Source organism: Antechinus flavipes, chromosome 5, assembly GCF_016432865.1.
Source record: "Antechinus flavipes isolate AdamAnt ecotype Samford, QLD, Australia chromosome 5, AdamAnt_v2, whole genome shotgun sequence".
NCBI lineage: Eukaryota > Metazoa > Chordata > Mammalia > Dasyuromorphia > Dasyuridae > Antechinus > Antechinus flavipes.
In genome coordinates, this window is record NC_067402.1 from 128,017,968 (window position 1) to 128,043,505 (window position 25,538).

The 25,538-nt window shown below is 30.9% G+C and overlaps 1 protein-coding gene across 3 annotated transcripts in view; it reads left to right on the forward strand.

Moving 5' to 3' along the window:
- Positions 1-25,538, forward strand: part of ANKRD26 (ankyrin repeat domain containing 26) — a 98,727-nt gene that overhangs the window by 17,307 nt on the left and 55,882 nt on the right. The window contains exons 7-17 of one of the 3 annotated variants that reach the window (XM_051961437.1): positions 892-925; positions 1,554-1,626; positions 8,575-8,713; positions 9,318-9,379; positions 12,047-12,143; positions 14,327-14,355; positions 14,444-14,525; positions 14,624-14,668; positions 18,071-18,361; positions 20,446-20,522; positions 24,120-25,232. In XM_051961437.1, coding sequence (XP_051817397.1) covers positions 892-925; positions 1,554-1,626; positions 8,575-8,713; positions 9,318-9,379; positions 12,047-12,143; positions 14,327-14,355; positions 14,444-14,525; positions 14,624-14,668; positions 18,071-18,361; positions 20,446-20,522; positions 24,120-25,232 — 2,042 coding nt within the window. Of the gene's footprint in view, positions 1-891; positions 926-1,553; positions 1,627-6,100; positions 6,611-7,245; positions 8,714-9,317; positions 9,380-12,046; positions 12,144-13,590; positions 13,669-14,326; positions 14,356-14,443; positions 14,526-14,623; positions 14,669-18,070; positions 18,362-20,445; positions 20,523-24,119; positions 25,233-25,538 lie in introns of those variants that run through there. The other 2 variants (XM_051961435.1, XM_051961436.1) reach the window with 2 other exon arrangements.

The following is a 25,538-nucleotide window of genomic DNA, read 5'->3' on the forward strand; positions in this document are numbered from 1 at the left end:
TGAATTCAATAATAAAATTATATATTCAGTGAAATGGGCAAATGGTCACCTCTTAGTTGCTTCTCTTAGACTAGTGTGATGGATGATAGAAAAAAGTGTTTATTTTACTGCCCATCTAACTATCTTTATATTTTTGGGCAGAAAAGATCACAGGAAATAATAGATGTGCATTGTAGAACATAAGTTTTTTTGATTTTCTTTTTAACTTCTCTCCCCAAGAAGGCTTGAAAAGAAAAAATATATTGATTTGAAGATCATCAACTCCTTTCTTTTAGGGATTGTAGAGGTCTGTACAAGGTACATTGTTTCTGGATCACTTGCTCATGGAGAAGAACTAGAAATATATTATGTCATACTAAACATTCTCTGGATCTGTCCTGATTTATAGAATGGACCAAATAGGTCCTGCCATGTCATATTGAACATGTCCGTACTACATCTCCAAGCAATTCCATCTGTGAGGAATGTGGTGAGAAAGATGAAACAAATTAGTCCTTTCTTAATCTACCTAAATAAAAAGCCCAGATTAATCATGTTATGTCAGCTTGTTCCTTCTATTTACAATATCTGCTTATGTTTCTTCTGTTTATTTTTTTGTTAGTGTGAAGAAGGCTACTAATGAAATGGTTAATGTAAACAAATCACTGACATATCTCATACTTTAAGAAGACCCCTTTGTGTTCATGGAATCTTGATACTTAAGACATTTATCTGTAGCATTTTATAGCATCTATAGATATAGTATATCTATAGCAATTCTATGTGAATCATAGGTCCTTGTCATGTCCCAGCAAAACACATTGTAGCCAATCTTCATAAATTATACTTTTCACATTAATGTCATGAGTTCATATTTATGTTTTAATTGTATTTTATTTCTTTCTACAATAGTGGAAGAAAATTCTGCAGAAGAATCTCTAAGCAGGTAAGCTTCATAGTAGGTTAATATCATTTAATTAATTAATCCTCATAGCTCATTCTCCAATAGGTTTTTCTATCCAACACAAAGCAGATTTTCATGCCTCCCCAAAAAAGACATACCTTCAATTTAACCAATTAACACTATTACATTAATCCATATTTTTACTTCATTATCTTGCATAGAATTAGGTTTACTAAACAGCTAGTATGTATCTATATACATATATATTCACAAAGCAATTACAAATACAAAAGACATTTTATTTTTATAAATAAATAATCATTCAGACCCATATGTGTATATGTTTGTATGTATACAATATACAAAATAAATTTTTAAATAATATACAAGTAAGTAAACATATACATATGTATATACAAAATACATGTGTATACATGCATGAATGTATGTGTTTATTTGTTTAGTTAGCAGATTGACAACTGTTTTTTGTTAGTTACTTGAGAACTCTAAAGGATTAAATCACTTTCACACCAATATTTTCTTCTCTGCCAAATTAAATCTTGGAAAAATGTATCGTTTGGTGGTAAACTATCTTGCAACAATTGAAAAGTCTTCTTAATGGTTGTGTTCTGGAAATAAAACTACTAATTTTTGTTTTCTTTTTGAAAAGACTCTCTGACAAACCAGGAGCTGATGATTCCTGGCCAACCACAGATGATGAAGAATTAGATTTTACTACAAAGGTAAATTTTCTTTTTGGAATTTTTTTCTACTCTTAAATTTCTGTTTGGAGGATACTTTGATCTGTAAAAAGATCTTTTTTTGTAAACATAATTAGTCATCAAAAAAAGCAAACATGCAAAAAAAGTAAAATTTTAAACAATATCTTTAATATTTAACCCCATATGAATTCAAAGCATTTGGAGCCAAAATAAGCAAAAAGCAAATAAGCTTTTGTTGTGTCAAACTTTAGGTTTCTTTTGAGTTTTTCCAGCACTAGATTTTTAGTTTTTTTACTGAAAACTAGGTGAAACATTTTTCTGATTATTGGAAAATTAGAACATTTTTCATAAAGTTGTTCATAAATGATAAATAACAATAAACCATTGTTTCATTTGGAGATATTTTACTAGATTTAAAGATATATATCAGATACAGTCAAACCTCAATTTTTGTGGAGGTAACATTCTTAGAAAATAAGATGGTGGTCAAAAGCTTGAATGTGTATACATAGAACCCATATGGAAAATAGAGGGGAAAGGGTTCCCATGACTAACAATATCTTTAATCTTTCACTAGAGGTGGCTGATGATACCATTTTGAACCCAGTGTAGCCTAACCTATTTCTCTTTAGTCTAATTTTCTGCCAAGCTCCTAGGTGGATCCTTTCCCTTTGGACCCTTTTATAGCTTCCTTTTATGTACTGTTTTCTCATTGGAATTTAAACTCCTTAAGGGAAGGGCTGTCTTTCCTTTTGCTTGTATTTGTTTTCCCAGTACTTAACACTGTTTGACTTATTCTAAGTGTTTAATAAATATCTTTTCTAAGCTATAGAATCTTGTGGTCACAGTATTAATTACAGTTTTATGGTTGTATAATTTGTAAAGTTTGTTTTTTAAAATGTTTGCCTTAAAAAAAACTTCTCATTTCAGTGAGGCAATCTGCTTTCTTATAAATTCTAATGTGATAATGAGATGTATTTATACAATGGTCTTGTTCAGAGGACCTCATGAGACTTGTACATTTGAGGAACATAATTGTAACATAAAACTTTAGTTTTAAAGGCAAACAATAAAATTACACAAAAGAATGCACAGGCAGTTTTTTAATCTACAAAGGTAGTGTGAACATGACTAGTGAAGTGCTCACTAGACACCAGCAGTTCGACAAATTTGCAACATTGTGCCTCTCATTTTTTATTTGTTTTTTGTACCTACAGGTTGTCAATGTAACAGGGAAAATAAAGTTGAAGTTGCAAAAGTTTAAAGCACATTAATGTTGAGGATGGGACTTGTATGTTACTTACTGTCTTTATTCAATAGTTTTTAAAAATACTATTCTGAACTTTTTCTATTCTTTTAGAATAGAAAATTCTTTTAGAAGCATAAATTTTTGTTATACAGATTTCTATATAATCAAATCTATTGGTTTTTTCTCCAATAATTCTTTTGTTTGGTGAAAGTGTCTTCTGTAGCTGATCAATTTTTTTTCATTTATTACAGCTTTTAATTTTAAATATTTAATTAATAATATAGTTTATTGTAGTATATAGTATGAGATATAAATCTAAAACCTTACTTTCAGTAAGATAATTTTAGAAATTACTTTACTTGACTAAAAAAAATCCTAAAAACCATAGAAATTTGATTACTCTTCTCTGACTATGTCTTGTAAATCTGATATTCACAGTTTCTTCCTCCTGAAATGACTTTCTCCTTCATTTGCTTGTTGATCCTGTAATTTATAGATTAATGTATAAATGAAAGCCTGGGTCAAATGCTGCTTATTTCATGAAATCTTCCTATATCCCATTTCTTTCTCCTTTCCTATATAGAAATAAGCTCTCCCTCTTTTGATGTCCATTAATAACTTAAGTTGGATCACATTTCTCATTTATCACACTGTTTTATATTATAGTTATTGGTATAAATATCTTATAGCTCCTTAGAGGTAGAACATCTCTATTTTTATCTCCCATTGAATCTAGTAAAAATAGGATTGAATGAACTTTTTTTCTTAAGTGAATGGATATTATTAATAATGGGCTATATGTATTTAATAATAACTAATATTTATATAGCACTTGCCACATGGCAAATGGTATGCTAAGCACATAACAAATATTATCTCATTTGATTCAAACAACAACCCTGAGAGATAAGTGCTTACCATCATTTTACAAATGAGGAAATTGAAGCAATCAATGAATAAATGACTTGTTTGCAGTCACAAAGCTAATAAGTGTCTGAGGTAGAAATTGGATTTGCATCTTCCTGACTTCAGACTCGGTGTTCTAACCATTATTTTTGTTCAAATATCCATCTCTACTATCTTTCTAGAATAAACTTGAGTTTTATTTGGTAGATAATTTTGGGTTGTGACTCATATTTCTTTATTTTGTAAATACTGGGTTCCAGTTTCATTGTCCCTTGTCTTAAGAAGTCCTTGAAAAGTCTGCTTTGATTCTGTTAATTACTTGGTACATGATGCTTATAGTAAGAAGATAGTATATTGTGGTAGCAATAACCTAAAGAATTATAAAGGACAGAAGAGCAGGGATGGAAACACCTAGTGAGGGTTTTTTCAGGATGTGGGAGAAATGGACATGTTTGTAAGCAATAAGGAATAATCTAGTAGATGGCAGAAATTAAAAATAAATGAGTTTGAATGAGAAGAGGGAGCAAATCTGTTGGAGGAGCTAGGATAGGATGGATCACCTGAACCAGGGAACAACCTTGGAAAGGAGTAAACATGGTTCATCATTTGATATAGAGATGAAGGAGATGGTGACAGAAAACATCTGAGAAGAGGGGGCTCATGTCAAATGGTCTGAAATTTTTCTTGTAAAATATAAAGCAATTTTCTCAGCTTGAAAATATGGGGGAAGAGAAAACCATGGAAGGTTATAAAGGGATGAAAAGGTATAGAAGAGCCACTGTGGGGAATAGGATAGTGAATTGATAAGGGAGGTTTGGAAGGCTTGCTAGAAGCAATAAAGATCCAGTTGAGGTTATATAACATAAATATGTGATGGCCCAAGTCAGAATGATTAAATTATTTTTTACTTTTTAATGGGTTTCCTATTTAAACTTATATATTTTATTTCATGAGCTTAAAAGCATTTCTTTGAATAGTAGTTCATAGGTTTTACTAAACTGCCAAAGAAGCTGAAGGCGTGCACGGTCTCACTCTCTCACTCTCTCACTCTTTCTTTCTCTAGCTCTCTCTCTTTCACAAACACATACACACACACCACACACATATAAAATGTAAGAAAGCTCTATTTTAAATGTATTTTTTAATTGAATGTATATAGTGCTTGACTGTTGACATTGACTTAAATAGTACATAATAAAATATCCATCATTACATTGAACTTTCACAGCTTTTCCTAGACCTAGATAATTTCTACAAGGTAAAACTCAGTCCTCCCAAGTATTTACATAAAACACAAAAAAGTTCTTACAGTACAACACAGTTTGCAGCTGATGTTCAGAAGTGAGACCTAAACTTAAAGATCTCAGCTTTTCTCAGTAGTACAGTGAAAGCATTCAAGATCTTGTATAAACTGAAGTTTTTTATAGATTGTATTTTTCAATTTAGTGATCTCTTGGCTAGCAAGAGCCTTTGATATTTTCCTGCTGTAGGTGTCAAGCATAATGAGTGAACCCAAAAATCAGATCTAGTGACATTAGCATTTCCCTAGTTTCCCCAGGTATCTCCAACTACCTGACTGCTACTCGTGTTCTTCCTTTAGTTTTAACAAAACAAATACTTCAGACTAATTTTTTGCTATTCCAAAACATATAATCTAAAACTAATGACTAAGATACTTTAAATACTAATTTCTAAAGTCTAGTATTTTTCAATGATATGACAAAGTATTAATGTATAAAAACATTTCTTCTTGTATTGATTTTTGATGAACAAAATAGTCTAGATTATTTTATTTTCTATATAATGATCAGATTAAATAATAGCAAACCTCAAAGAAATGTGAACTATTTAATGTTAGTGTTGAAACTCATTATTCTTACCATCTTTTTTTTTTTTTTTGGCAGAAACTACCCAAGTCCAACATAACCAAAATAATAAATGCTTCTCAGCAAATAAGAAAAAGCAGTAAGCTATTTGAAGAATTTCCACTCTTGTATTATTTATTATTTATTGCTTTGAAATGATAGATCTGTTCATGTATTCTTTTATTTGTTTTTAATATAGTAGATGAAAAGAGTAGCACTGTCAATACAGAACATAGAACTTTTCTTGGGCACCATCAGTCAGATAGTGAAAAAGAAGATATGACAGATTCCCTTCCTAAGCCTTCATCCCAGTGCTCCCCTCATCCTGTCCATCCCTCACTTCGCTCCTTTTCAGAGTCTTCCCGTATGATGTCTACTCTTCTGGCTATTAATAAGGTAATTATGTTTATTATAATTCCTATCCTTCTTTCCACATTTTTCACCTTCTGTCCTTTCCTCCCATGCTTATAATCACTTCGTGAAGAAGGGGAAGGATTCTAGAAATGGAAGTTCTCAAAAGTCACATCACAAGAAAATTCATGGCTATTTACATATTAAAGATAAAACATTGATGGGTCTAGAGAATTCATGTGTGAACTCTGAAAAAGAAGAAGAATTAGAAAGCAGTCAAGAGGAAGGACAATTAGAAGACTATGAAGGTGAAGTGGTAGAAGAAGAAGAAAGTGAGGAAGAAGAGGAAGGAGAAGAAAAGGAATTCAGTCAAGATGTTCAGGATGTGATAGATGGAGAGGAAGAATCAGAATATGTAGATACAGAGGATGAAGATGAAGAAGACTTTGAAAATATGAAGGAAAAAGAAAGTGTGAATAATCACCAGAATCTCTGTCTTCCTGCTGTTAAGTATGATAGAATTGAAGCTAAATGCAAAATAAGTAAAGAAAAACAAGTAACGAACATTTCTACAGAATTTCCTGTGTCAGTTATAACTGATATTTATGGAAAATCAGATGCCACTTCTCTTAAGGTAAAAAATGACAAAATATTTTGTTTGGTTAAAAAACCTTTTATTTTTTTTTAGAAGTATAAGATAAAGATCTAGAATGATCTTTAGAGCTTACCTATTTTATTCAGCACCTTAATTTTAAAGTTCTAAAATTTGGCTGTTTTGTTCTTAAAGGTAAGTTAAAATAAGGAGAATTATGTGAAAAAATATTTTAGACCATAATAACTTTCATTTATTCAAAAACTTCAATATATACTACATATTTTAAGTGTATAAAATTAATGAAAATGGAATTTTTTATCATAAGATAAAATATATCCAGTAATAATAGAATTATAAAAACAGAAGGAACTCTGAAAGGTTTAAGTAGAATATATGTATTTGTATTTATTTAAAATGTATGTGGAACATCCCTAACATTCCATTTTTTAAAATTTAGAAAATAATAATTCCAGAGTATTTCCATCAGACCTTTGTATTTTAACCTGAAGAGCAAGAAAACTTAGAAATGAAATTTTTTTTTTTACTTGTGATCAATTTTAAGCTTACCTCTCTTTGTTCTTCAGATGGACACAGATTTTTTAAGGTAATTACTAACATATAACAGAGGAATTTAAATCAGAACGTGAATAATAATTTTATTGTAATTCTTTATCTTCTAATCTTTTTAAAAATAGACCTAGTTTTCAAAACTTTCTGTTACATATAGTAAACATCATTAACAAACATTGTATTGTGACTTCATGTAGAAGTGGGAAAAAGAAGTAGTAAAGTCAAATCCCAAAATTTCATTTCTAATTTCTCCATTATATTTTAAGAGTAGTCATGTTTTAATAATGGAGTTCAACAATTTACCGCACATTTATAAAATATATATTATATTCAGGTATTTTGTTTTATGGCATTCAGAGACAAAGACAACACAGGTCCAGCCATTCTGTAATTTATAATTTAATTGGAGATCTAACACATCCACAAAAAACATGAATTTCTCATAAGCAATGGAAAAAGTCAGTTTAAAAACTGACAATGTTATTAATTACTTGAAGTATGTGGAATTTTAGTACTTTAAATGAAATTAATTACATCTGTCCCTTTTCATGTATCTCTGTTTCAGTCAAATATTTCCTGAATATATCTTCATCTTTTTCTCCCTCACTGCTTTTCCTTACACTGTTTCTGGTGTTTGGAATATCTTCCTTGGCCTCTTTTTTGCCTCTTAAAATTCTAGCTGTGGTTGAAGGCCCGAATGGAACAATACCCCTATATAAAGCTTTCGTTGATCTTTTTAATTGTTATAGCTTATTGTAATTCTCTAATACATTTCACAGATTGTTCTTGCTCTCATATTTATATAATAAACACTGCTTAAGTGCCTGCAAGGACCAGGCAGTGTATAATTTCAGGGATATAAATATTTTTTAAAAAAAAGAAAGAAAGAAAAAGTCTCTGCCCTCAAGGAGCTACAGTCTAATGGAGGAAGATAACATACAATATAAAAGAAAACCAAGAATTTGGAAGTTTGGAGAAACTACCTAGTGCTGAGACATGGTGGAAAAGTCTGAGAAGTCCCAAAAAGTGTAGAAAAGTGAGAAATGACATGTCTGTGCTGAGTCCCCTATTTAAATAGAGGCTTTGAATTTCAAGGCACTTCCTCCAGTGAGAGAGTATCTTCCTTCCTAAATTATTTCTTGAGGATAAGAACTCTGTATTCTATTATTTTTCTCTACTATTTGAATTTATTGAACAATTGAAACACTCATCAGCATATATGCTGCTGTAAATCAATATTTCTGAAAAGTTTTCTATAAATAAAATGTCTAAAAGAGATGATTAGAAAAATTAATTCTTTGCATTACTTGATTGTTAGATCCGTCAGCATCTGGCAGTTGTAGTATGGTCAATGGGCTTGCATTGTTTCTGCTAGCAATAGATTAAAGAAAATCTTTAGAAGACATTGTATATTTCATTCTTATTAATTATAGGAAGAATCAACAGACTCAGAAGAGGAAGAAAAGGAAGATGGTGTATTAGTTGACAATGATACTGGAAAACAAACACTTCATGAAACTTCAAGTATTCCCAACGAACACAGTACATCAGCAAGAAGTGTTGTTAGAAAAGGTAAATTATTGTTTTGACAGTACATGTAATTTCATCACTAGGAAATTTCCAATGAAGAAGTTTCTAGCAATGCATATTGGCTATACAGCTTAGTCTTTCTAAGTATCCTGAGACATTAAGAAATTCAGTGTTTTGCCTGTGGTCCTACTGCCAGTATATCAGAAATGGCACTGGAACCCAATTCCAAACTGGCCCAGTATCCACTATGCTGTGTTATCCCTCAAGTTGTAAAATATGCTTATAAAACTTTCATGTTAGAAATTGCCATTATAAATTTATAAGTTTAATGCATATTCTCTAACATTGGAGTATGTTAAATATAATCTTCCTTTTTCTCTTTTTTACCCATTATAAAGTGTATTATAGAAAAATAATTGTCCCATAATTTCACATAAAATTACTATTTAGCTCCTAATTTCTGCCCATAATCCCTGAATCCAAATGTTGCTCTTTTGATCTATTTTTGTTTCCTTGAATTTTTCTATTGTAATTTTCATTTAATTTTTCTTGAAGCAGTTGTGAAATAGACATATTTGAACAGTTTTCATGTTCTTAGCCACACATATCCTAATTATTAATGTGGTTATTTACCTATATTTTATAGATATGATGTCAGCATTAGGATTGGAAGAGGAAGATGATGCAGAATCACCTTGGGATTCAGAGGTATTTTTATTAAGTTACTTTGAAGCTTCAGTATTAATGGTTATATTTCAGATTTCCTTATTTACTAATTACTGCATTGCCTGGGTAGAATTAGAATCAGAATTTTAGAGCTGGAAAGGGCCTTAAAGATAATCTAGTACAACTAATCATTTAACACATGAGGAAATCAAACCCAGAGAAGTCAGTTAATTTGCCTCTCGTCTTAGAACTAGCCAAGAATAGAATCCAAGGATCCTAACTTTCAGGACTTCACACTTTGCATTCTACGCCTTATTACCTTATCAATTTCAGTATATCATTTATTCATTAGTCAAGTCAATCATTCAGTGAATAAATGCCATAATACCATATACTGTCCTACTTATTAAAATATCTTTTAGTAAAGAAAGAGATTTTAGGCAAAGACTTAATATACAACCCTGCTTCTGTACTACATGAGTAACTTAACTTTAAGTGAGGGGATAGGACATAAACACATATGTAGTTGATTTTATGGCTGCTAGCAGATGCAACTTGTATACACAACTGCTAAGGCCAATACAAAGGGAAATGGCAGAATATGTTGTGATTAATTAGGAAAGACTTCATCAATTAGGGCATAATGATAGGGCCAAATTGTGATTGTCAGAGAGAAAGGAGGAAAATATTCCAGGAGAGAGGATGGGCAGAAGGAAATAAAGCTACTTGCAAGGAATGTAAATCATGAGATGTAGCTATAACAAATGGCCTACTATAGAGAACATATAGTATTTTCTGTAAGTGAGATAGTGTAAGTTGAGACCATGAATGAGAGCCATTATCATTTCTTTATGCCATATTTTGAAATGTATTTTAGTAAAACTTTTTGTGATCAGCATAGAAGATAAACTAGTAAAGAGGTGTATTATAGGCAAAAAATGTTATTTCTTTTTTTAATATAAGATTTTATTTTTCCAAATACATATAGAAATGGTCAGTATTCATTTTTGTAAAACTTTATGTTCCAAATTTTTCTTTTCCCCTCCCTTATACTTATACTCCCCTTCCCAGCAAGCAATCTGATATAAGTTAAATATGTATGATTCAAAAAATAGAGTTTTAGTAGATATAAGGTGATAAACTGGACTGCTTTTGGAAATAGGAAAGGTTAAATAATAATTTGTTTATTTTAGAGAAAGATTCAGCTGTTTCTAATGATTACTTGAATACTGTAGCAAAGGAGATAACTGAGTTTTTAAGCCTAAGGATCTGGAAAAATGTAGCTCTCACTAATAAAAAGCGAAAGTTGGAAAAGGTTAAGGAGCTTACTTGATGAGAGACTAAGATAACTTTTTCATGTGTTAGTTCTCAGAAAACATTTCAATGGAGCTATCTCATTGATTGCTTGAATTTAGAAACTTGAGCGAAAAGTCAGATGGTTTTCCATGTTTTCCAGCAAAAGATCAGAAATCTGGGTCATGCAAGAATCTCTCTTGAAATAGGCTGAATTGAAGGGATTAACTCTGTTTTATGTTGGAAATAACCAGAGGCAGAGGCTTGAAGTGTAAAGACAATAAAAGGACAATGAGTATGCTTATGCTTAGTAGTGTATGTAAAATGTAGTATGAAGACTGTTTTTACCAGATACCATACAACAGATGAAAAATCATGATTCACAAGAGATTTGGAGGCCATCATATATGTTAAGGACATCAAGCGTGAGAACTGGAGATTAAATTAAAAAAAAAAAAAAAACCAACAACAATCTAAGTGTGGGAGATTTTTAGAGAAGGTGGTGATTGTATTGAATATTAGGTTATCAATATTGTTCATTACAGTAGATATGGTTGATGTGATTAAGCTAAACTATTCTGTGTGCTATTTGGAGAAATATCATTGGGGAGTTTACAGAAGGCTAAGCCCTCCTCCCCCCACTTTTTTTTACAGCATTTGCATATTTGTATGTGTGTGTGTTTATATATATGTATATGAGTGTATATATGTATAAATGTGTGTGTAGATATATAATCTGTGATAAACCTAGATCAACTTGCCAAGTATAAAACTTTGTTGTTATTCAGTAATTTGGGTCATTTGTGATCTCATTTGGGGTTTTCTTGGCAAAGGTTCTGACATGGTTTCCCATTTCCTTCTCAGTAATAAAATAAGGAAAACAAGGTTTAGTACCTTGCCCAGGACCATATAGCTAATAAGTGTCAGGCTAGATTTGAACTCAAAAAGATGGGTCTTCCTGACTCTAAGCCCAGGGCTCTGTGAACTGTGCCACCACTTCTGAGGGAATTATGTATTGTACATTCATCCTCAAATAATTTCTAATTCAATGTTATTAGCATGTGGGAAATAGTATCTTACATGTACCATAAACTATTATTATGACTATCATAACAATAATATCCTGATCATAATTCTGCCATTACTGACAAGTCAGCCATTTCTGTATGAAAAAGTAAACTCCAGCCCACAACATTGCATTTTACTAGAGTTATATCATCTAAAGACAGAAGAGTAAACTTACATGTGAGCATCAGGTTGTTCTTTTGAAGAAAATATTTTATATAAACATTTTTATTTTCTGTAGAGTTCACATTTCTCTCTAAGTGCTCTTCAGAACTTATTCGCAGAAACCATTCAGGACTACTTTCACCAGTGATATTACTAATTATTTTGTTGATCTTTTCATTTGATAAGTGTACCTCTGAAAGTCTTCCAAAAGGATCTTCCCGGCATATGCTTGCAGCCACAAATCAAACCATAAAAGACAGTATTTCAATGGAACAACTTGAAGGTAAGATTATATTATATCTTCTTTAAAAACAAGAAAAGAAAAGTGGTATCAAGGATCCAGAGAAAAGGAGGTTTTTGGAGTGAGGGTTAGAAGAAAATCTATCATCAAATATGTAGATTTGAAAGCACATGAAGTCTTAGTGCTAATAACATAACAGTATCATTGAAGGCTTGCCTGAGCAAATCAGAAATGAGGGAGATAAAAAAGGAATGTAATGGGAGAAAAGTAAGGAAGATATAATAGAAGAAAAATGGAAGAGTTAAATGGAAAAAAAAAAAAAGAGAAAAGAAATAGAAATGGATGATGTGGAAAGACAGGTTTGCTCTAGTAATAATATTTTTTCCTTCAGAAACTTTTTCATGTGTATATTCCACAAAGCTTTCTTAGATTTTACTAGACTTCCTGATAATTATTTCCTAATATATTAATTTATTGCTTTCTTTAAAAGGCATAATTGTTGTTAACAATTTCAACTAATGTTATAGAGCACCTATAACTTATCCCACTTTACTAAATTTAGACATAATAGCCATTGTTCTTTCTGAACTTTTCCTAATGGGAAACATAGGACAAATGTAAAATAGTAACAAAAAGAATTCTATGTAAATATTCACTTATCCCAAGGACCCCTGAGTTCATTTCATCTAGATGCTCTAGAAGCTGATGGATTATGGATAAGTTCCCCTCCCTATCTTTTCTGAGTTATAAACAGTCTTCATTAATTTCTGAGGCTCAAAAAAAAAATTACTACATTGTTGTCAGGCTTTCAATGATGCCCACATAGAAAGACACATAAGGACAAGTACTGTTCACCTCTAACAGCATAAAATTGTTCCTCTCTCTTGGAAATTAAACACATGTTCCAGCTGTGCATAGCTATTAGAGTATATTCTGCCCTAATCAGAAAATGCTACCATCATGAGTGAAGAAAAAGAGAGCCAAAGTCACAAAGAAACATACAAGGCAATTTGTCTATCCTTTCTTTGTCGTGAAGTCTCTATTTTATCCTAGTTGAGTGAGTACACATTTTTACACAGAAATTGGTTAAAATGCATATATAACTTATACATATGGAATAAGAAATAAAGTAATGTTATGCTGTTTTAGAAACTTTTCAGTTTCTTAATACTTATGTGTACTAACATGTACTAAATCTAATTTTATCATTTATTATAGTAAACAATTTCTTAAAATTTTTGAACTGATATATAGTAAATGAATTTAATATTGTAAAATAAGTAATTTTCTCACAATTTTAAATTTTATTTTTTAAGATTTATTGTCAATATCTATGTAAATAGCTTTGTTTTCCATTAGTGTTAAATTACATATGTTGAAAGAGTTTTTGTATATTAATAACATAGATTTAGTAATTAAGATGATTAAAACAATTTTGCTTTTTAAAAATTACTTGCAAAATTGAATGCTTTTGTACATCATTTCTTAGATGTACCTTATATACCTTCTTTCCTGAATGAATCAAGAAACTTTAAGATGGATAAACTAACGGATACAAGAAGTATAGGTATGACAGTAGGCAGTTTGGGTATGGAAAGAAATGAAAACACATTTACTATTCTACAAGTGTACATCTAAGTGGATGTATTCAGAATATTCATTTCTCTAACCTCCTAGTTCTGTGATAAGATTGTGGCATATAGATTTTTTTTAAGATTTATTTTCTCTTATTGTTTATAGTATTTTTTTACGCAAATTATATACTTAATTAAGGAATCATCCACACTATGAGCACTTGTAGTATAATTGCATTAATCACTCTCATTGCTTGGAGAATATGTTGCTGCATTGGAACATCAACTTTGTAATTAACCCCTTGTGGAACTTAATCATCCATCTCTTAAAAGGATAACTTTTATGTGTGTCATTGATGAGCATGTTTATATATTGTTATAAATGTACACATATGTTTTTGAGTTCCTTAAAATCTGATCCATTTGAAATGTAAATTGCATGTTGGGCCAACAGTACGTTCTTGTTTTATTTCTAGCACTAATACTTGATTCTAATTACTGTCATGCAAATGCCATAATAAGAATTATACCAAATTGAAACATTCATTCTTTAAATCCCGTGATGGGATCCAACAAACTTGTTCATTTTGCATGAAGTTGTGATTGAATTATACTGTTTAATTATATTGATGATAAAACTTTTTTTTTCAGATCATCCTCAGAGAAATCCTATTTTCAAGGTATTAGTATTGACATTCTAAATTTACTTTCTGATATGTGCTGAAAACTTTTAATATAACTATCTTATTTAATCATCTTATTTCATAGCCCATTCAATCCACTCTTGACATGAAAGATTCTTTCACAAACCAAGAAGTAGAAAAGGGAGTTAAGGAAAAACAAAAGTCAGGTAAGTTTCATAATTCCATAATTTAGGAAGAAAAGTATATTTTAGATACTTTTCAGTATTCATATTTGTTTTTTTCTTCCTCTCCATTTGTATTACAGATTTCATGGAAGAATTTGGTTTAGATGATGCAGATGACATTGATGGTATTTACCCTTTTTTCCCTATGAGAATAAATTATTTTTTTTTTAAATCACACTTAATAGAAGATGAATCCTATAGTCTTCAGGTTTTTACTTTTGTATTTTGAACACCATATTTCAAATTGATGTTTATACTTCTTGGCTGTTTTCTATATTGCGTGAAGGCATGTGCATTTAATATTCTTTTCTAAAATATAATATTCTCTGGTGAGGTTTTCTTGAGGTCTCTGGAGTCAGCCTTAGTTTCAGTTCAATAATCACCCCAAATGCAGCAAGGTATTATTGTCTCTTTCCTAGTCTTGTCTCCTTTCTTGTGGCTGGGCAACTTTCTGGAGAGCCTTTCAGTTTGGCCTTGGTTTCAAGAACTTGAGCCCCCCCAACCTGTCTTTTCTGGCTTCTGAATCTCCCCAACTTCCAAGGGTTTGAGCTTCAGCCTGCAGCCACAACAAAGGTGGAAGATGGAATGAATCTGTGTCAGCTTCCGAGAGCTTCTGGTGCACTTGTGTGTCTGGCCCTGAGAGCTTCTAGTTTATATGCTGTACACTGAGTATACACCAATCATTATATCACTAGGAAACCATTATTTGTTGTAGGTTTAAATCAATGCTAAACTAGATTTAACCATTGTCTCCTCAATTCCACTTAGTACCTTGTTTCAAATTCTGGCCCATAACATCTCCTTGTATAGGATTAAATAAATATTGTCTCTATCATTTCCACTAACTTAGTACCATGTTTCAAGTTCTGGCCCATAACAATGTATGTATTCTCCCAATTCAAGTTAAAATGTATTAATCAGCTATTATGTTTCATCCAATATCAAGTGTCTGCTGTTTGCTCTAGGATAAAAAGATAAAAAGAAATAGTTCTTTGCCTCCAGGAATTTACTTTCTGTGAGGGCATACAATATATAAACTGAAGGTTTGAAGGGTCTGAAGTAAAGGACACAAGAGAGAAAAACAAAAGTGCTCTGAGAAAATTGAGGGGGAAGGGAACAGGAAAAGGTAATTAATAGTTGTTGAAGGAGCGTTTCATGTCTCTGATGCCTCCCGAAATGGGCCAGTATGAAACCACAGTAGGCTTTAGAGCAAGAGTATGGCCTATGTAAGTGCCTTAAGAAGACTACCTGACAGCGTTGTGTAGAATGGACCAGAGAAGGTAGGAATTGGGGATAAAGCCAATTAGTAATTTATTTCAAAACTCCAGATAAAAGTTGATGAAATTATGAAGTGAGAGAGTGGATTTAGGAATCACGAAAAAAGGGAAATGACAGATGTTGTAGAAATAGAATCAGTAGGATTTAGGAATTTTTGGATGTGTGTGTGTGTGTGTGTGTACACATATGTTTAGTTAAGAGGGAAATGTCAAAGACATAGATCCAGATGATAGAGAAGATGGTCTCTTTTTAACAAAGATAAAAATATTAATGGACTAAAGAGATAGAAGAGGGGAGGAAAGGAAATGATAAATTTAAGCTTGTTTATGTTTAATTTGAAGGTCTAGGAAAGCATACAGGCTGAGAGATCCAAGAGCCAGTCCTAATATGTAGTGTCCAAAACTAAGCACAAGATTCAGGTGTTGTTTGACCAAAGCAAAGATCAGCCAGACTAGCATCACCCTTCCTCTGGATGTTATATCTTTCTTAATGAAATATAAAATTGTTCCAGGTTTTATGGCAGCTATATTGACTGATATTGAGCATATAATCAACAAAATCCAACAAATTCTGACCAATACTTATGTATCCATACTTCTATTTTGTGTTTGTGTTCATGTTTTTCATTTTGTCCACCAAGATAATGAGAGAATTTGCCAAATACTTTGCTGAAATTTAAGTAAGCTATAATGGCAATAATTTCCCAATTACTCAATCTAGTAATCCTGTCAGAATGTGAAGATAATCTAGTATGACCTGTTCTGAAATCATGAGAGTAGGATGAGATCACCTACCAAAACTATCAGAAAAGATTTTTCTAGTGAGGCAGTATCTGAAGCTATATAATGTGGTCAAGAAAGCTGAAAAGTGAGAAAAAGTTGATCAGATTTAACATATAAAATGTCATTGATCATCTTGGAGTAAGTCCAAAGCCAAATAAAAGGGTTTGAGGAGTCACTATAAATAACTTTGGTAATTAGATAATGAAAAGGATGGGAGATAGTTGGACAATAACTGAGGTGGTACCATGATTAAATAAAAGAAGGGAGAAACTTTAAAGACATAGAAAAATAAATGTTTATTGTATATTCTGACATGTTTATCCCTTTCATACATAATGGCCCTTTGCACTTTTTTGAAACTAGTTTAATTGTAGTCTTGTCATATTTTAAAGGTGAATACTTAAACTTATAAATTGTCATTTTCATGCTGAATTTGTAATGCATATTAAAAGTTGAAAGACTAATCTTCAAAAAGAATAATGAAAAAGATGGGAGATAATTGGACAATAACTGAGGTGGTGCCATGATTAAATAAAAGAAGGGAGAGAATTTAAAGACACAGAAAATTGAATGTTCATTGTATATTCTGACATGTTTATCCCTTTGTTTGCACTTTTTTGAAACTAGTATAATTGTAGTCTTGTCATATTTTAAAACTGAATACTTAAATTCATAAGTTGTCATTTTCATGCTGAATTTGTAATGCATATTAAAAGATAAAAGACTAATCTTCAAAAAGATTATTCTGAAAAAATTTATAAAGTAGTTCATATTTGAAAAAAATGATGCAGCCATGATTAGAAGAAATGGCAGTTCTTTTTTCAAAAAATAAGGTCACTGAAGGGATCTTAATTGCAAGCATTTTCTCTGGAAACATATTTTAGCATAACAGATAGAGAGCTATTCTCATAGCTAAAAAGACGTAATTTCAAGTGTTATCTGTGATTCATTCTGACTATGTGATCATGCACAAGTCATTTAACCTCTAAATACTCTAGGAAGCTATACGATATATGGTTGTAGAGAAGGTACCTACCTACATTATTGCAGATAGTTTCCTTACTAAGCATTCTTTGTTAATAAATCATAGGTTAAAAATCACAGGTTTCAGATTCAATTTCCTAATCCTAAGTAATTTCAAAAATCAGATGTTATACATGTTATTTTTAAAAGATTTTTAACAAAAGTAAAACTTTTCCCCAAGGATGTTAATAATAAATTCCTTAGCATCACACATGAAAATAGACATTGTTGAGAAAGTTAGAGCTAAGGAAAAAAGGATAGACTGGATAATGAAAGAAAACAGTTATTTGTGCTTTTTTTCTCATGTAACCTAAAAGATAAAATACCATAAATAAACAAAGTTACAAAACTGGTCGTATTTTTAGTGATGTCCTGTGAAAAAATTAAATAATATCTCAGGTGGAAAAACTGATGTATTATTTAACACTAGTATTTACATTTCAGATGCTTCTGATTGGGATTCTACCAGCATTTCTCAGAAAAATGAGAGTTACAGAAATTCCAAGGATTTGAATTTTAATGGGAATTATCCTTGCAAATCACTGCCTCTAACCAAAAATTGGTCAGGATTCACAGAGTTTGGAAAAATACCTTTAAAAGAAGATGAGGCAACAGAAGGTGCGGCTGAAGCTGAAAGTGGGCCTGCAACTGGATTTAGGGTTGCAACTTTAGTAGAAAATGCAGTCCTTCAGAAGCAGTGTGAATCACCTTTAGAGAAAGAGCATGATAAAGAAGGTAAGAAAGAAGTGTGTAAGATTAACATTCTGAATTTTCCATATGTAGATTGGTGCTCAATTTGTTCCATTCCAATTTTTACTAATATAGGTAAGCTTAATAAATGGTAAAATCATGTACTCAAAAAATTCACTGCCTGTTTTTAATCCTCTCAGCAGACTAGAATCTAGCAGGTGTTTTTGTAGCAGGTATTTTGATTTTCTCCCCTAATCAGTGTAACATATTCTACAAACATTGAAGGGGGGAGTAGTTCAAGTTTGTGTTCTAAATTAGTCTTCTCTCTAATTTACTGTTATTTCCTACTTAATTATTTTTTGGTTTTTTGAGTGTTTCAAATCCTAAAACTACTAGATATTTCTATTCATATGTAAAATCCATATATGAATGATTTTTCTTTTTTTTCTGTCATTTTGGATTATTTATAGCTATCTTCTCCAAAGCTAAATATAATCAATTTAACTTTCCCCATGTATTAAATTACCTAGTTAGGTGATGTTTCCTGGTCATTGTTTTGATAACATTAATTTGACTGGAACGCAATTACTATAACATGGAATAAATAATTTTTAAAAACACTATCATCAGAAGATTCATAAATTAAGATGGTTGTGTCATATTCAGATTTAACTTTGTGTTTCAAAATATTTGTTTCAATAGATTTGTTTGACCTGTGGCATTTATAATTCTCTCTCCCTTATGTTTAGTAGTTCAATTAATCTTTTCATCTCTGAATTTCTCTCCATGTTATCATACTCTGTCTAGTTTTGAGACAACTAAAAGTTTTACAGTGAATATCAAGTTAATTGCTGAAATATTATCTGCATATTTTGTTTTCACATTTCCTTGGCTTAATCAGAGAGACTTAAAGAGTTACTGAACGATACAGATCTCATTTACTTTTATTTCCCTATTTCTTTTTGGATAGTTCAGACTAGTGGTTTGGCATATTAAAATTTAGATTTTGTTCCTTCTGTGATTTGAAATAATCAAATTTATGAGGCAGCAAGGTGGCACAGTAGATAGAACACCAGCCCTGAAGTCAGGGGGATCTGAGTTCAAATTTGGTCTCAGACACTTAACATTTCCTAGCTGTGTGACCCTGGGCAAGTCACTTAATCCCAGTTGCTTCAGGAAAGAAAGAAAGAGAAAGAAAGAAAGAAAGAGAAAGAAAGAAAGAAAGAAAGAAAGAAAGAATCAAATTGATTCTGTCTTTTTAAAATTGATTTTGTCCTCTCTCTGCCTAAGTCATGATTTTTTTTGTCTCCGAACTTTGTTCAAAAATTCATCTGTTCTGTCGTGAATTAAATTTAGAAACCCACTTCCCTTATTATACTTTTGTATTCTTATGTCAAAGAAATCTGTTACCCTTGAAGGAAGTATATGGATACTGGAGAATGTGGTCTACTGTCTTTTTACTGCTGAGCTATCCTTCAAGGATACCTGGCTTGTTATCCAAAGACTAGTTTACTATCTTAAACCTTTCAGATGGACTCAAACAATGAACATTCCTTAGTCACAAAAGAGAGAAGGAAGGGATTATTGCTAATCCCTCATTCCCAATTTTCCAGTTCTATTTCCATTATGCTATCTATTCTCTAACCTAGCTCATTATTTTCCCTACCTCCCTAATTCTGTTCTTTGTTCTCTTGTACTTCCCAAAATTATGGGAAGGCTAGTAATCCCTGTCTCATGGTCTTTGGTTATTGAGAAACCCCATTGACCAAATTTATTAATAACTGCTAGCCTAACTTATAAATTGAACATGCACAGACATTCGTCCTTCTTTTTATCTTTAATTTTCAAGTGTAACCATTTTAGCTAGGTTAAATATATTAATCAATCTTTAAAGGTTCCTATGATTTACTCCTAAAATGTAGCAGTAGATTGAAATTTCAAACTAATCAGCTAAATGTATAATTAGCAAAATAAATATTTCTTACATTTTTATATCTTATTTTAAAATCAATTACATTAGATAAAATTATAGCTATCATAATTACTATTACTGTTAATTGGGTGGGATTTAATTCATATAATAAAAATAATTCTAAATAAAATAAAATTTTACTTAAATATTAATTTAGATTTAACACGAGAATTGGAATTTAAAGGATCATCAGAGGGAAACCAAGAAAGTTTTGATAAAAGTGACCAAGAACAGGTATGGAAAAAAATGATATTGAAATTTCTGATATTTTATTCCAGTAAACGTACCTTTTATGATTATTTTATTGGAAGTTTGTCAGAACTTTGTATACTTTTAAATGCATTTTTGTCTTACTTCACTTTATTTTTGGAGGTACAGGAACCAGCAGCAAACCCTCAACACTAATTGTATAATAATTTAGAGTAAAGGACAAGTCACTAGATAGTATTTATGCTGAAATTTTTATAAATTTTTACATGATAAGGAAGCTAATTAACTACTTGATAATATAATTCTGTTGCTCTTTGTAGGCAAAATAATTGTGATAATAGAATTACCATAGAACTGGGATGCATGTCAAAGTGTCTTAGACTTGTATTCTTATAGACAGTCTAAAATTATTAATGAAAGATAATCATTTGAAATGTCAATATCTGGGAATATATATAATTTTATACAAATACTATATTTGTATAAATACAGCATATTCTATCAATGTGTTAAAATGTTAATGTATGGCATTGAAAATACCATGATAATAAAACCTTACATTGATAATCCAATTTAATCTAGTCTATCCTTATCCCAAATAATAAATCCTATCTACAATGTGCCTCAAGTAGATGCAACTCTTCTTTGACTGAAAAGTTACTACACAAATGAAGCAGCCCATTGTATATTTGAAGAGCTTTCATTGTTGAGGTATTTTCCTTATGTTAAGCTATAATTTGCCTTCCCATATTGTACATCCCATATTGTTCTAATTTCAAGTCAAGTTGAACAAATCAAGCCACCCTTCTGCATTCTGTTCCCCTAACTGTTAATGATTATTATCCTGGCATTCCTTAAATCTAGTCCTATAGACTAGATACTCCACTTGCTTAGGAGACCTTCCTATGATATTAATCATGATTAATTTCTATGGATCTCTTTTAGTTATTCTGAACTACACTTTTCTAGTGTCCTATTTAAGCATAATAATATACATCATGTCTGTACATAGTACAGAACTATTCTGTCTCACTAAGGATGCTATACAATGTTATTGCAAAGATCATATTTGACCTTGTGATAACCACATCATATTAAACTATAACTCACTAACAAACTTTGAATATAGTCTTCTATTCTTTAGCGTACTGACAATTAAAAGAAAAAGGAAACTTATAAGTTGTCTAGTATAACTTGCTCTTATTGAACTCATATCAATTCTTTTAGATTCCCCTTTAGAACTAAACCTTTTTCTGGAAGTATGCACATACTATTACTTTGATAACTTAAGTTAGAATTTCCCAGGAATCAATAACATTCACCTTTTTCTACTCCCATGGCAACTCCTTCTTAAACTGTAACTACTCAAAGATTTCAAACAAATCAAAACAAAGATTTCTTCAGTCTAATATGCAAATTAATTTCAGTGTCTTGTGATGCTAATGCTAATCATATACCTTGAAATCACTGGGGATGGTATCAGGATGCCCCATGCACTAGAGCCTTCCAGCTTAACAAATTAAGAAATTCTATGATTCAGATATTCTGTATAAGATATTTGATCTTAAGAGTCTTTTGATCATGTCTCACTTATTTGGCATAACCTGCACAATTAACAGGCCAGAGAAAAATCAGGTCACACAGTCTTACCTTCCCACAGAATCTTTGAAGTATCAGATTCCAGTTCACAACCAGGGCCTTTAATTTTATATTTTATCTAACCACAATTTTATTCATTATATCACTACCCTGTAACTATTCTAATGTGATTTCTTAAAAATCAAAAACTTATTACTGTATAACTTATCCTCATGAATTATAGAACATTAATCTGAATATTGCCCAAATAGCACCATAGTCATCAACAAGTCAATTATTTAAATATTTTCTTAGAATGCATAGATTTTAGTTCAAGGAGTAGCCATAACATGCAATCGAAAGTACTTATGATCTAGAGCTGTAATAACCTTTTGAATCCATACTGTTACATGAAATGATTTTATTGTTTCATTTGCATTCATTAAAGAAAATAATTGTCTCTATAATTAATAGATCAATGAAGAACATAAGTACTTTAGAAAGTAACATGTATCCTAACAGTGGTTATCTCTAGCTGGAAGCTTACTTGTTAGTTGGCTTGTTAGGATATTGTAGATGAGATTTCTATCCAAATGTAATGAACTCATTTTCTTGGTAGATTTGTGTATTTGGAATATAGTGAAAATCAGTCAAATAAAATGTTGCCACCTTACTTAAATTATTATTTAAAATGTCAACTTTGGGGGGAAATGATATTCAAAATAATTTAAAGTAGTTTATTTTGTTATGGACAACTAAGTAGTATGGTGGATAGAGTGCTACCAGGCTGTAGTCAGGAAGATGCATCTTCATGAGTTCAAATTTGCCTTCAAATGATTACTAGTTATATAATCCTGATCAAGTCCCTTAATCCTGTTTATTTCAGTTTTCTTAACTGTGAAATGAACTGGAGAAGGAAATGGCAAACCTTTCCTGTATCTTTGTCAAGAAAATTCCAAAAAGAGTCCTGAAAAGCCAGATATGACTGAACAATAAAAAAAGTTATTGTAGTCATTTGTAAATAATAGAATATAATTCTGTCATGTAAACAGTTTTAATATAATTTATTCAAAAATACTTGTATATAGATTAACATTACAATGCTTTATCGCATGCAAACTAATTGTGGGATTATCATTCCAACACATCTGAATATCTGAAGAACATTGCTTTTAGAGTTAGATCCATGGTTCTTATAATCCATGGTTCTTACCTCTACTGGGGTCAAGGAATCATGTCTTATTTGTCTGTTTTAAAATAGTTACTTCTTATCCTGTAGATCTTATTAATTCTGTTGATGTGTCTAAATTACATATTGTAATAATTTTTTTTTTATTTCTTGTTCCTAATTATATATTAAAAAATCATTTGGCTTCTCTTGCCAATTCTAACCCTCCAATTAGTTAAATAATTATTGAGGTTTTCTGAACTGGCACCAATGTTAGACGGGAACAATCTAAACAGGTATATTTTTTGGCAATACAGTTTTTTAAAATCATATTCTAATTTCCCATAGACTTAAGTCATAATTTAGAGTTGCTATTTTTATACTTCTAATTGTCCCTCAATTTAAAGAACTATTAAAGTGAGCAACAAATACATAAATGTAGTGAAGAATCTTTCTAGTTAAATTGAGTTGTGAGGTGAGTTTTCTATCCCATCCTGAGTTTTATTTTATTTTTTTTATTGAACATATCTGTATTATAATTTTGACTATTTAAAATTATCTTTTTAAACCTATTTTAAAATTATTGTCCTATTAAAGCAGAAAAAATTAAGATATGAAATGGAAAATTGTTCCTGTTTTATTATGAATATAGTATGACATATGTATATTAATACATCTACCCTAAATCGGAATACCCTGAATAAAACTTACTTTGAAATTTTGTGTTGTTATTTAGAGAAAGTTTAAATAATTTTTTGACTTTCCTTTGAAACACAATGACTTATGATTAGGTAAGATCCTAAGCATAAAAGATTAATTTTAACTATTGTTTGTTTATTATTTAATTTTTCTTTGTCCATATTTTATTACCCAAGGATAAAGTTACTTTAGAAACAGCCAACATACCAGAACAAACTGCATTTAACAAACAAGTTAAGCCACTTGATTTACCAGTTTTGTATCTGAAAAGAATGCCTCAAGGACCAGAATGCAATAAGAAAGCTCATGGTGATGATGTACATTTAGAGGCAGATCCAAATTGGGAAGAAAAATATGAAAAAATGTGGGTGGCAGAAGAGAAAATGGAAGTCAAAAAGAATTTTAAAGTCATTACAACTGAGTTAAAGCAGATGTTTGGTGAAATTTATGAAAAAGACAAAATTGCTGATCAGCCAACAGAGAAACTACAAGAAAAGGTACTACCAGTCTTTGAAGAGGAATTAAAACAATTACAGGAAGTATCCCCTACTTTGACAAATAACTCAAGTGATTTTGAGGAAAAAAAGAAATATAGAGGCCCTCTCAATGTAGGAGTTCAGTCATTTCCTAGACAAAGGGAATACAGTATGGAAAGTGCTACTTTACAGAATTTAAAACTCATTTTCGACAAAAATGTTCTTCAGTCATCTTGTAATCTATGCTCAAAAAGTAGCAACTTACATCTTAAGAATGATAATAAGCCAGAAATTGAATGTACCTGTGATGTAAATGAAGAGGGTGTTGCTTATGAAGCAGAAAATATAAAAAGAGCTGACTCAAAAATAACTATAAATGAAATGAAGGAAGATGAAGCATTTGGTATGCAAATAGCAGGAAGTCTGAACAAACATGCCACAAATTTGGAACTAGATTCAGGACGTTTGCTACAGTCAAATGGTCTAGGAAGCCAATTTGCTGTCCACCTTACTTGCTCTGATGAAATGAAATCAGTCATGCAAGAAAAAAAACCTAAACTTATTACTGCAACAAAATTTAATGAGAAAACAAAACTAAATGAAACCTTATTCCAGAATAGTGATCATAATGCCAATAATGCTACAAACAAGCTAAGACATTGGAGACACTCCCTTCCATATAGTGACAAAATATCAAATATGCAACTGGATAAAGAATTAAAGGAAGATGTGCAAAGATTTAAAAATAAGTTAGGAATATTGCAAGTAGAGTTCCTGACTTTGGAGAAAGAAAAAATACAACTACAAAAAGAGGTAGATTCACCTCCTGGCCTCTATATTCTATTTATTTTTCCTACTCATCATCCTGTGGAACTGATTTTTCACATGATGAAAAAGCCCTGTTTAAATGCTTGCTATTTGTAAAAGGTATATTAAAAGTTGAATTAAGAAAAATATCCAGAAAGCCTTTTTTATAGTTCTTATTTTGGTCATGTAATTTACTTCATCTTATTCTAAAATATTTAGCATGTAAACAAGAAACTTTCTCAAGTAGATATGTAAATTGGAATATTAAACTAGGTAGCCAAAAGAACAATAAGTAGGATACAGACTGAAAAG